We start from the raw sequence: 13,738 nt of genomic DNA on the forward strand, positions 1-13,738 counted from the left end.
TGTGTGTGTGTGTGTGTGCTATGACGTTGAGTTTGTGATAGTGATGACGTTGCACATGTGTGAGAACAGTCATCAGGATGTAATCTGAAATTAGGAGCGCTTGTCATCCCATTCCCCACAACTGATCTTTTCTGTGTGTGTGTGTGTGTGCGCGTGCGTGCGTGTGTGCGTGTGTGTGTGTGTGTGTGTGTGTGTGTAAGCCTTCATGTAACTGAACTAAGTCATTTATTAAAATGGAAAATAAAAAGATAAACGAGGGTGAAAAAACCACATAGTTACAACAAGTTTTTCTCTTTATTTCACTAAAACTATCCATGTTGTACGTTTTAGGACAAGCCTCCAGTACTGTCCCTTCAGAACCTAATAGTAAGGGACATAGCCAATCAGGAGCGAGGCATGTATCTGATTAGTGATTCCACCCCTCCTGAGATGTACGAGTTTTATGCTGCCTCCAAGGATGACAAGAACATCTGGATACGCCATGTACAGCACGCTGTCAGCAAGTGGGTAAATGCACACACAACACATGCTAAAGCTTTCTATCGGTTTGTAGTCTACAAACTGAGGTTTATTACATCTTGGGTCTTAGTTCTGCATTTTGGAAAATATAAAGAAAAATGTAATTACCCAGAGACAATTATGGACTCATTAAATCCCACAGAAAACACAAACATTTATTCGCATTTGCAGAGCAGAATAATTGCAGCATGTTTTTCATAGAGCCTGTACTTTCCTCCTAGGTTATGAGGTCGGCACACTGGTTCCTATATAATAATAATAATAATACTAATAATAACTCCCAGATGGCTGAGCTCCTCACCCCAGAGGCCAGACACTCTTCAGGGGAAGCTCATTTCTGTCTGTACCCGTTTTTTGGTCACTACCCAGAGCTTGTAACCATAGGTGAGGGCAGGGTAATAAAGTCGAGTTACAAAAATGAGACCCAAGTTGTGATAAACTGTTTAATTATTGAGGTATAAATGTCTACTAATTAGTTTATGAACAAAAAACCGACAAATCTAAAACGTTCGTGTCTGTTATGTGACTGATAAGACGGCATGTGTGGTCTGGATTTTGTGTGTTCAGGTGTCCATCAAGAGAGGAGTTTCCCCTGATAGAGTCGGAACACAAGGCTCACCTGAGGAGGCTCAAAGGTCAGGAGAATATACAGACTAACTGAATTACATTCACATTTCAAATACCTGGGAACCAGAAAAAGACGACATGGTAGCTTAGTCTTACTGGTGGCTACGTGTTCTCTACCACAAACTTTAACCAAAAAGATGAATACTCAGGTTTTCTTTCACCCTTTTGGTCCTAAATAGTTATTTAAAGGTTTCCATACTTTTACCAAATACAGAGGTTCCACTGGACCGAACATCACTGTGATCTCCAAACCAAATCCAAAGGCCCTGTCAGAGTATCAAACATACCAAACCTGATCTAAAAATGTAAACTGCTGTAGTATCCACAGGCAGAACATCTGTGCTAGTGTCAGGAATTATTTAGATCTTCTGACATGCCAGTATTATCTTGGATTGCGTTTTTGCCCACAGTAAATGCTTTTGCACAAGAAGGCAGCATTTCACAAGTTTGGAACAACAGTAAACAGTAAAATCATAAAGAGCAAAGCAGCTTTGGTAACGGTAAAACCATCAAATGCCTCACAGAATTTCTCTGATCAAACTGCTTTTTTTCTGATGTATTGATTGCAAACAATTTTGGAGCAGTGACATCTAACCAGAAGCAGAGGAAGTGAAGCACGTGACTAAACGAGGAAACAGACATGAACTTATCGGGGAATTGGCACAAGAGTGGAACTAAACTCTCAACAACCAAGAACTGAGAACAGGACAAACTAAAACTAGGAAGTTAAATGAAGATATGAACAAATAACAAGTCGACCAAAGAATCAGCAGGAAAAACCGTTTCTGCTCCACAGTCATAGCTGCACTGGTCTCCTCCTGTTTAGACCATGTCTGAGCTTGTTTCATACAAATAAAATTAAACTGAAAATTGAACTGAATAGTTATTTACATGAACTGTATTTCAAACTAAAGCGTCCTGCATCAGCATTTTCATTTTGTCCAGTGAAGGCTGGGGTCTGCCCGACCTTTCTGTCAGATCAACATGAACCAGGGAGACCTGTGAAGAGGCAGGCTTTGTTTTTCTGCACGTCTGTTTTAGACTGATGACTGATTGATTGTCATCCAATCAGCTGACCTGCAGCACAAGGACCAGGAGATGCTGGAGCTCCTGCAGGAAAGAGTGACTTTATTCTGTGAACTGGCAGAGGTGACAAGTGGCCAGGAGAGCCTGCAGCCTCCCATCACTCGCTACTTGTTTAGGGCTGACACACCACAAGCTCCTCGTGCTGAAAAACTATTACTGGATGCCACATCTGAGGGTAACTATCCACGTTTCACATTAGCATGCTTCACATGTGAAGGTGAATATCTGATCGAACTCAACAAAAAAATAAATAACTGTTTTTGTACATAACTTCACATAATTTTAATTAGAAGTATGAGTAAAAACAAACATTTTGTAGCAAACAAGAATGAAAATATTTACTACCCAAACTCCTACATCCACTTTTTCTCCCTGAATTTTTTCTGAAGTGACCTTTAAAACTGTACTACAGTATTTTATGTATCGTCTGGAAACAGACTGAATGAGCAAGAACTAAATGTACATCAAATAAGAGATAGAGAGGCAAAGGCTTACAGTGTGCTGTCTGCTGTGAGTAAAGAAAGTGTGTTGAGATGGAAGGAGTTTGATGAGCTGATCAATAAAGAAAATGAGAGCGAGAGCAGGACAGATACGGCAAGTACAGAGGATCATTGTAAGTAAGGAGGCAGCTATGAAGAAGATGAAGAGTGGAAGGCAAATGGTCTGATCAGGGGTGGGCAACCGGTGTCCCTGCAGGTTTTAGATGTGTCCTCGAACCAACACAGCTGATTTAAAGGGCTAAATTAGCTCCTCAACATGTCCTGAAGTTCTCCAGAGGCCTGGTAACGAACTAATCATGTGATTCAGGTGTGATGACCCAGGGTGAGATCTAAAACCTGCAGGACACCGGCCCTCCAGGCCTGGAGTTGCCCACCCCTGATCTAGATGATGTACGTGTGGAGGAACTGAGAGGATGTCTGAGGAATAGTGAACTGGTAGCAATTTTCAAAACAAGGGTGATGAGCAGAGCTGTGGTAACTACAGGGGATAAAGTTGATGAGAAAGGAAGAAACTTTAGCAAAGAGTTGTTGAAGTTAGGTTAAGAAGAGACGCGACGACCCTTTGGAAGTTAACAGCTGTTTTGGCCATATCGAGCTCACTTACCATTGACTGACGCACTATATATACATCTGACATGCTGCAGTTTTGACACAGAGAGGAGATCAAACACAAGACATGCAGGAAGAATCAACATGGGAACAGAAAAATAGAAAAAGATGTAAAGTTAATAGAAATGTGTGTGTGTTTGTGTTTGTGTGTGCGCGTGCATGTGTGTGTGTGTGTGTGTGTGTGTCCTCACAGTGGACAGGCTGAGTGAACTCCTTCTGGGCTTCAGCATGGACACCCGCCTTTTGTGCCATCACAGCCACATGGAGGTGGTAGACTGTAGTAAGTCAGCGTTTCAGTCTCTCATTCATGATCATCTTAAGTTTGACTGAATTAATTATGGATTTATACATTAAGAAAAATAGTAACAACCTATAATGTGGCACTATCAGGCATTAGTTAGGTATTAGTAAGTGCTTTGATCATCATTTGGAACACAACACTCCTATTTAGTATGTAATGTATGAATACAGATATAAATGTTCATTCTTGATTAATAAGCTCATAATGTGTTCTGGTAACCTTTCTAAATACATAAATAACAAAGTATTTGGACGCCCATTCCTCTATATAATGATTAAGATGATTAAGATATGAGCTCATTGTTTGTGAGGTTAATAGAGGTTTTATAAATGCTGGTTTCATAGTGTAATTCATGGTTAATTAAGACAATTACTATTTGTTAATTGTGAAGTGAAGGTTATTTACGTCTCAGCTATTTTCCCAACAGAGACATGACGCAGACAACACAGAAAGAAGTGCAGAACATACAGATGCAAACATAACACACCTGAGCTTTGCACAATAATGCAGGTTTGTAGGCGGGGTTTAAGAGGAAGATGCACCAAGGAGGTGGAGCCACAGGACAGCTCAACTTAAACATACAAAGATTTCTTCATTTAACACAAAACATGAACATTGTTTTTACAAAACAATAATAAATCTTTCACAGAGCTTCACAAATACGTGTATACAATATAAAGAAAGGGTCCATCATATTAAACTGGTAATGCAGGAAAATTTCTCTGGAATGTTTGAGACTTTGGAACTTCTTTAGATCGTTCCCGAGGTTCAGCTTTCGTCTGGTGTGGTCTGTTAGCTTTAGTCCAGCTGAATTAGACTAAATAGCGGTTTCACACAGGTGAACAGCTTAAATGAAAGAAGTAAGGACTCCACCTCCTCCTCATTCAGTGAGAACTCAGAGCAGCTCTGTGGGGCGAGGAGGAGATCAGGTTACGAGGTGGTTCTCCACCATGAAGGAGAATCCCAAATCAATGAGCGTTATCATGGAGCCTTGATTTCCCTAGCATGTTACTGCACTCAGTCAGTAAATACTGCTATTTAATGGCCACATAAATCTGAATTCTCAAAAAGGTGCATGAATTCATGGAAAGTAGGGGAGGGGCTGGTTGCAGTAAGGAATGTGATTGGGTGATTTGGTGTCAGTAATGAAAATGAACTGCTGTCAGTGCGATGTGCAGCGGGTCTTCATGCTGCTTACTGGACAGTATAATTACAACGACAAAGGAAAGAAAATATGTGGACACATCAGCCCACATGTGCACTGGGCCACCATCCAAATACTCGGTATGCCAGATTACCAGTCCAGGCCTGCTGGTAACTGCCTGAATTAACCATGAATTATAATCTGAAGTATTAAGAAAACCTTTAAAACACTCAGTCACTGATTTACACTAAATATACCATGGGCACCTTATGAGTGAGCTTTTTAGTCTAGAATAAACACTTATATCCACATTTATAAATTACATACTAATGAAGAGTAACACTTTATAAATGATGAATTAAGCATACTTACCTTACTAATGCTTAATAGTGTGACATCATTATAAAGTGATACCAGAAAACTATGTTACAACAACAACTTAGAATTACATAAAAAAGCTTCTGTTTTTAAAAAAATAAAGGTTAAATTGCACATATCGCTCCAAGACAAGTACTGAGTGTGTTTTGTCTCTTCTCAGGTGACCAAGAGCTGTTGGTCAATGGAGCCCAGCATTTTATTGCAGCAAAGGTGAGGACAAAGAGTTGATGATGGGAAAGGGTTTGGAGGTGCAGTTATGGAACTGAACATGGTCTCAGATTTGGTTTGTGTTGCATATAGTAAAGTTAACGGGACTGATGAGTCATTTTGTCCAGAGACTTTTATTTTATCAGCAAAACTAGAGTTTAATTTTCATCTTTGACATCAATAATGTCAGTAAGAATTTAGCTTTCAATGTCAAATTCAAACTTTACTTGTGTTTAGTAATTTCATTAACTGCAAGTATATCTCTAATAATCATATTTTAATATCAGCACAGCAGGTCATGTATTGTATGACCTTCATTCTTTTATTTTCGAGCCACTACAGATATTTCAGTATAGTTTTTGATGAATACAAAAAGCTCTCCTGTATAATAAAGACAGGACAGAGTGACTCCAGTTCACACTGAAGTCACTGGACTCTTGTTTTAGGGGCGTCTGTGTGTCTGTCCTGATTTGTGGTGGTGGGGGACGTGAGTGGATGTTGCCTTGCAGTGTTGAATGGTGCCTGGGATACTTGTGTTGGTAGGTGCTCCTGGGTTGGGTGTGGGGTCTGGGGCATTGGTGCCTCGGGTCCCCTGGTTCCTTGTTAGATCTGTCCCTGTGTGGGCGTGTCATGAGAGTAACCATCCAGGTCGAGCTGGATCTGTGCGGAAAATCTGAAATGTTTCTCTGAGTTGTTGAACTGTAATAACTTTGCTTCAACTGTTTTCACTCTCTCTGTCTGTGGAAAACGTTTTTGCCTAATAAAGGAATGCACGAAGCGACAAGACAAGTCACCGCTAATGGTAAGTAACTTTTAAAGTATGTCTGTTTATTTAAAGTGCATTTAAAACAGAAGTCAGTAATAAGTAAGCTGCTCGTGTCTGACAGGAGATCTGCCAAAGGCTGGTGAATCTCAGCGTTTATCTTCATGCACTCCAGGTAAGTCGGACTTAACATGCCACAGCACTCCATACACCACACCACATGTTACAGACACTGTGTACGAGGTCACCTTCACCTTAGTTTTGTTAAGTTGATAAACTTTAAAGCTTATCTGAATGCCAATGTTCTGACTACATGTACTTTTTGACTACGATAAAACTAACATGATTAATAACTACATTTTATAAAAGCATGTCTCTGAGGGGAATTAGTTGACATAACTTAACTCAGTATTTCCTGTTCACTTTTGTAATCCTCTTTAACTAAAATTCCTGAAAATTATATTACAAACCTTTTAAAATGAAGGCAGGCAACTGCCACAACTGCACTGAGTGCTGCTAAATTTAGCAGCTTCAAGAAATATTGAAAATAATTCAAATAAAACACATGAAACAAACTAAAAACAAGGAGCCAGAGTCCAAAACAAACCAAAACTAAGCCCATGAAATGTTCAAGAACACAGTAAACAGTCCTGAAAGGTTCAGGGGGCCCAGAGGTCGACAGCACAACAGCCCAAAACAGTTCAGTTCACGAGGCCGACTGTGCGAAAGGCAATGGCGGCAGCGGCGCAGGCGAAGGAGGTCTGGAGGCCGGCTGTGCGGCAGGACCAGACAGGCGACGGCAGGACCAGGCGACGGCATGGAAGCCGCAGATGGTGGCGTGGCAAGCGATGAATGCTGGATGGGCCCCTCGGACCCTCCAGCGGGAACAAGACTTACATTCTCTGAATCAACCGATTCAGGCAGAATAAATCCTCTGAGTGAAAAACAGTCTTGCTCACAGTGAAAGAAATTGCACAAGGTTGGGTTGGAATGCTCGAGTGGAGAGGGCAATAAACATTCACTTTCTCCCATGAATGGGGTGTGCTCAGTCGTTCTGGAGTGGCGGCGTCGTGAACGCTGTTTACTCTGGGAAGGGGGTGGGTCGGGCCACGAACCCTCCAGCTGACCGGGCTGCAAATCCTCTGGCTCGTCATACAGGAGCGGTTCTCCAGAACCTCCAGCAGAAACAGTCTGCGGGGTCCATGTTCTGGTCGCGATCTTCTGTCATGTGAAGGCTGTGTGCAGGCAGTAGTGATGGCAAGGTGGACCCAAAAGTGCAGACTCAAAATAAAGATTTATTTCTACATGACACAACTGGCTACACTGGAAACACTGGAAACACTGGAAACTAAACTGGCAGGCAGAAGGCCGGACCACACAGCATGGAGGGATGATAGATCACGACACTGACCCAGAAACACAGGGCTTGAATACACAGAGGGAGCAGTCAGGGAATGAGAGACAGGAGGGAAACACAGCTGGGACAAATCAGGGCTGACGAGACAGGGGAAGCAAAACCAGATACATTAACATGAGACACAGACTTTCAAAGTAAAACAGGAAACATAACACAGAGACATGGACTTCTCAAGGGGACGCAGCAGACAGGGGAGACAGAGCAAGAAACACAGACAGAAACCAGAACATTAAGAAAGAAACCAAAAGACTAGAAACAATAAATAATAAGAATCAAAGTACAATAGTAAAAAAACCCTCAAAACTCTGCGTCAACGACCCAGGTCTCCTAACACAGTACCTGCTTGGTAACATTCACATCAGGGTGCGTGGAGATTAGTTTGCACTTGTGTTTAGAAGTGCTTGTATGAGTGGGTGTGTTGTCTACAGCGCTTTGAGCACTCCGGGAGAGCGCTCTATAAGAATCAGTCCATTTACCGAAAAGATTACTCTCAGAAGTGTCTCATCCAGTTATTGCTATAAAAAAGTGAAAAGAACAAAGGACAGTGTGACAGGATCCAGCCTCAGAAGTTTCTTCCTTGGGCAGTTTACCAGCTTGCAGACTGTCTTCAGAACGAATGCAGCGTCGTTCAGTCCCAGCAGACAGTTGTAGCAGTGCAGGTGTTGTCACGGTCAGTGGGAGCTGACGGTGTGTAGAGTGACCCAATCTCAGACAGAGAAGAAAACGGGACTAAGGTTTAAACAAACAGCGAGATGTTTATTATGGCTGGTAAGCATGAATACAAAAACATAGCCACAACTAACTGAAACCTAAACTGGGAAAACTAAATAACTATGGAAACTGTGGCGAGAGACATGGAACTGAACAGGTTCATGGGACCATAGGACTGTGAAATAAACCCAACATGAACCTGAGCAGTTAGATCTCTGTGACATGACGTGAAACCAAACAGACAACCTGACACAGACTGAACGCACACAGGAGGTGATCACGGGAACACACGAGGAAACAGCTGAACATAAGGACACCACAGGGAAGTAAACCAAAACACACTGAACATGGAGACTCCTGACTCTACAAAATAAAACAGGAAACACTGAGAGACGTAGCCATGACAACACGAGCCTGACATCATAAGACATGCAGACATGAGACGCATGAGCTCACACTCCGTGCAACACTGCACTAACTGCTGCTCACTCCTGCCACTTTTTTATGTGCAATTAATCACTTTTCTATTTCTCTCTCTTATGTCTTTCTGTACATTTAGCGCTTAATATTTCTTTATTTATACATGTTTTGATTTTTTCACAGTAAAAGCTAAACTAAAGCTGATCCGCAGCAGTCTTTTGGTGCTTATTTGGTCGACTGGTTTGAAATATTTGTAAATAAAAGTCAAATCTACCAGAAACAAAGAAGCGAATCCATCTTTACAAAATAACACAACTGTGGAATCTTTCTAAAACATCACAACACAACAGACACACTTCGTATTTGACTCTGTCACAAACCAAAAATATCTGACACTGGATACTCCTTGTAATATGACAGGGTGCTGTTATTAAGCAAGACTCAATCTTGGAGCTGTTACTGCAGCAGCAGGGCACCATGTCCCCAAGTGAAGTATGGCGCCCTCTGTTGCGAGATGGAGGCCATCGGGAAGCCACTGTATTGTCAACCATAGGAGAACTGGCGCTTCTGCAGAGACAACACAGCCTGCTGCAGGAAGAGCTGCTGAGACTGAGGGATGCAGAAAATCGGTTCAAAGACAGCGAGAGGGCCCGGGCTGAGCTAGAGAGGCAGGTCCGACAAATGAAAGCCACCAGTGGGGTTGCACCTGCTTCACAGCGGTATGGAGAACAGGCCTCTCAGGTAAGTTAAATTACTTATACTGATATAGTATAATAGGGGCAACAAGGGGCGCCAAGACACAGATTTTAAACAAATTTTAACTCCATGGAGGTCAGATCCTTCTGTCATGAACAGAATCATGAACCCACACACAGAGGACACAGGGAAAAGGTCACACAGGTTTATTTACAGAAAGTTGGAACAACGCTACCAGGAGATGCAGGCCATCCATGGGAGTACAGACCATCACATATGCTCGATCAGAGCAGACAACAAGGATAGCTGTGAAAAACAAACTGACTGGTAACATGAACAGAACAGACACACTACCTCTGGCTGATGATCTGGTGATGACTGAGCTAGGTTGATAACCGAACGCGGAGCAGATAGTTTGATCTTTGGAAGTTAAGCATTTGACAAAGAGGCAGAAAAGCCCGAAGAAACAACCTCTGAGAGGAGTAAAATAAACCTGGTGGTTGTTATAAATCAGCTGTGTTTTCTGTACCCATTACTCATGTTTCTTTGCTCTTTCCTAGATGTCTAAGCCTTTGTCAATGCAGTCAGAAACAGAGATGTCTGGAGTTTATAACATGCAAGCCAACCAAGATTCTGTTCACCAGTCAAGCCTGCAGCAAGTCATTGACCTAGAGGTATATGTGACGTCAGATGATGATGACGATGGGACTGCATCTGAAAGCTCCAAAGGTTAGGTAACAGACAGACACGACGTGACGACTACTGTCTATGTATCTATATCTTTCTTGTCCATTTACCATTTCTTTTGTTTTTGGCACAGCGGTTTCTCAAGTGACAGCCCAAATCATATTGAGTGTTAATTGAAAAATAACAAGTTGTTTTTTCTGAAAATAATTTTGTTATTGTGTAAAAAATAGTAATAACTTTTCCTTACTAAAGAAAACTAGAATGTTTGATTCTGTTCATCAGGACGTTTTCAGTGGGAGAAACGTTTCATCATCATCAGGTGGCGTCTTCAGTCTCAGCTGACTGCAGGCTTCAAACCTTTAAACAGGACATTTACACAATGACTGAAACCAGCCCACTGAAGGAACAATGGGCTGTGAGGTCAGTTCCTTGATCATTAATATCCAAATTGTCATGATCATTGATCAACAACCATGAGTACCATTCACAGAGAGCTGGGGAATGGCTGCAATCACAGCATTGTAAGATGGTGACAGATGTACCCTTAGGCCCCTCCTCCATTCAGAGATAGTCTTTCCCTTTTCATGTAAATGGCCTCCTTGACTCCGCCCTCAAACTAGCGTTCCTCCCTGTCCAGGATGTTACATCCTCATCATTGAAAGAGTCCACTGGCCTGTAGGTGTGCATAGACTGCAGAGTCCTGGCCTGACGAGGTGGCTCTTCTGTGATTGCAGCCATTCCCCAGCTCTCTGTGAATGGGACTCATGGCCACTGATCGGTGGTTGTTGATCACTGGTCATGACAATTTGCATACTAATGGTCAAGTTACTGACCTGCAGTCAGCTGAGACTGAAGAAGTCACCTGGATGAGTGACGAAACGTTTCTCCCACTGAAAACGTCCTGATGAACAGAGTCAAGCTTTTGGGATTTACTTACGTGTATAACTGAGCATCAGGACAGAAATGTTACAAAACACTTTCTGACAAAATAACTTTATCGTCATTTGTAGATGTAACTAAATGTAACTAAAAAAATGTACCAAACTGCTGATGTGGTTTGGTACTCCTAATGTTCCCGTTTGATTTCTTCCATTTTAGTCTGAGCCCTTCTCCTCAGCAACCAAAAGCAAATACCACACTTAAGACCTTTTACTGTACTTGGTTGTCTGATTAGGATATAAAGACATAGCCACACCGTTTCCCAAACCATTTACTTTTTGATTTCCCAGAAAAAAGATGGGTTACATGTTTACAATTAGCTTTTTATACAACAACCCCAGCCAACTTGCCAGTCCAGAGGTACTCCCCACAATTTCCATGCAACGTTGCAAAGCTGTATAAATCCGAACAGCTCCACAACATTCAGAGCTTTAAAGAACTTGGGTGACTCCAGAAGTCCAGCCACCAACGAGTTTATTGACTGCCTTTGTATCCTCATCCCTCATTCCTCAAACAAAACACATGAGCTTTAATTTGATTTGTTCCGCCCCCCGTTATGTTTGGATGCTTGACACTAAAATACTGCACTGTTAAACTGATGTTAGAGGTCTGAATTTATATTTGTTCTCTTTTTTTCAGATCTTCACGATATTCCAGAGGAGATCTGATCCTGGCATGTTTTCATTCTGCTAATGACTGTATGAATATATTTGCTCATCTGAAGTCTTGATATTTTTGATCTGCTTTGTTTTTGAGTAGTTTGTGTTGACGTGGCAGTGAGTTTTACATTTAATCACACGTTGCATGATAAACTTACAAGTATTACAACTACTAATGTCTTAATGAAATTTATCAACACTTTACCCAAAGCTCTTGGACTTGGAAAAAACACAAAATATAAAATAAAATTAAAAAAACAACTATAACTTAAACATTTTACAAAATCAATACTAACCATCAAACGGTCTGACAGCGACTGCATCATTTCACCTGCTTTTTCCATCAGTAAGCTGTTGATATATTAAAGTTTTAAAGTTCATGCTTTAGGTGCTGGCAAATGATGGGCTTCGATTGTAGATACACTGCACTGTTTGTTCGAATGTTGTGTTGAAATTCTTGACGTGATACTTCAGCCTACAGTTTGATCCCTACTGTGACCAACAGCAAAGGGAGGATGCAGCACATACATGTTCTGGTTTTTCATGTTCTGTGTGTCAGTCTATCTTCTGTTGCTCTGTATTATCTGCAGTATTGTTCTTTCATTAATTACTAACCCGTGTGCCTAATTGTTGTAGTACTTTGATGACGACACAGTTGTATGCAAAAAGTACTTGTCTCACATATTAACTACTAAGTAACTAGATCAGTGTTGAACTTTTTCTAGCAGGTATCTCAACTCTAAATCAGCGCTCCCCAACCCCCGGGCCACGGACCGGTCCGTGAGTCGTTCGGTACCGGGCTGCGAGAGTTGAGGCTCGGGAGCGAAATTTATGGTTTTCAGCATTTTTATCGTTATTTTTTTAAATCGTTTTTATCGTTAACTCGGTTTCCCTGGATCTTTTCCTGTGTTATGAATAAATCTTCTTTTTTTGGTACCGATACTGGTCTTATTTTGTTGTACTTATCCGCAACACCTTAAAGGCCGTGAAAATATTGTCGGACATAAACCGGCCCGTGGCACAAAAAAGGTTGGAGACCGCTGACCTAAATGTTTTCTGAGTGTTTTCATTTTGGATTTAGGAACTTTCAGCCACTGTTCACGTTCTGAGATGTTTTCGATGATCTTTGCATGCAGAGCATGTTTACAATCTCTCCAAAGATGATGTTCAGGTCATAAGATTATGAGGACAACTTTACGTCCCTCAGCTTCTGTTTCTTGAAGACATTTATGATAATTAAGGGCTTTGGGTAGTTCCCCCTATGTTGAAGTCAGGCTTTCATAAATGTTACTGCAGTGACTGATTACATGACATTTGCACTTTGTTTTTGTGGAATCTATTCTTCCCCTCACGGGGGTGCAGACTATATCCTGGTAGGTAAAAGTGTTCAGTTCTCACATCTTCTGTGTCCAACAGGTGTTCCAAAAAAAAGCCAGCTTATTCAAATCATGCTTTGCAGACTTAAGACAGGATCAGTGTCATCATCAACACCACCATCTGACTAACTGTGGTAGCCAAGACAGTGGAAGCCTTTTCATGATCACACTATATGATATGGAGTTAAAGGAACAGCTTTTTTCTCAGCATGTGTGCATCTGAACATATTTTTTCTTCTTTTCTTTTCACCTACAGATGTCAGTAACAGTTTTTGACCACCTTTACAAGTCTTTATTTGGTCCAGATGCATAATTAAAGTTTAGACATTGTAGAAACAATAGTGACTTTTTAAATGGTAATTTATGTGACTGCTGCATGAGATATACTACTGTCATGTCTTTGCCAGAAAAATCAACCGTATTTGATCTGACTTGCATAAAACTGCAAATATGCAGTGAATCTGGATGTAAACTGATTTGAATTAGTTAGAACTAATTCACTGGGTCAGCTGAGATATAATTTAGCACATCTATCGATTAAAAAGACAGGATTTGCAACATTTTGACTGTAAACAATGGTCAAAAGCAACTGAGAACAATGATACTGTATGTATGAGAATGTATGAGATAGTAGCATCAAAGTGTGGATTCATTGCACAGAGTGTTTGCCTGTTACAATATAGGGTTGAATGCAATGTA

The 13,738-nt window shown here is 41.3% G+C and overlaps 1 protein-coding gene across 2 annotated transcripts in view; it reads left to right on the forward strand.

Moving 5' to 3' along the window:
• arhgef2a (Rho guanine nucleotide exchange factor (GEF) 2a) overlaps positions 1 to 12,465 on the forward strand; it is a 38,846-nt gene extending 26,381 nt beyond the window's left edge. For both annotated transcript variants that reach the window (XM_005720916.1, XM_005720917.1), the window contains exons 14-23: positions 331 to 503; positions 1,087 to 1,154; positions 2,219 to 2,407; positions 3,535 to 3,621; positions 5,325 to 5,374; positions 6,138 to 6,173; positions 6,259 to 6,309; positions 9,103 to 9,423; positions 9,939 to 10,107; positions 11,644 to 12,465. In XM_005720916.1, the coding sequence (XP_005720973.1) occupies positions 331 to 503; positions 1,087 to 1,154; positions 2,219 to 2,407; positions 3,535 to 3,621; positions 5,325 to 5,374; positions 6,138 to 6,173; positions 6,259 to 6,309; positions 9,103 to 9,423; positions 9,939 to 10,107; positions 11,644 to 11,672 (1,173 nt within the window). In that variant the 3' untranslated portion in view covers positions 11,673 to 12,465. The remainder of the gene's footprint in view (positions 1 to 330; positions 504 to 1,086; positions 1,155 to 2,218; positions 2,408 to 3,534; positions 3,622 to 5,324; positions 5,375 to 6,137; positions 6,174 to 6,258; positions 6,310 to 9,102; positions 9,424 to 9,938; positions 10,108 to 11,643) is intronic.
• The last annotated feature ends 1,273 nt before the right edge of the window (positions 12,466 to 13,738 follow it).

This window comes from Pundamilia nyererei, unplaced genomic scaffold, assembly GCF_000239375.1.
Source record: "Pundamilia nyererei isolate P.nyererei 1_Seehausen unplaced genomic scaffold, PunNye1.0 scaffold00003, whole genome shotgun sequence".
Lineage (NCBI taxonomy): Eukaryota > Metazoa > Chordata > Actinopteri > Cichliformes > Cichlidae > Pundamilia > Pundamilia nyererei.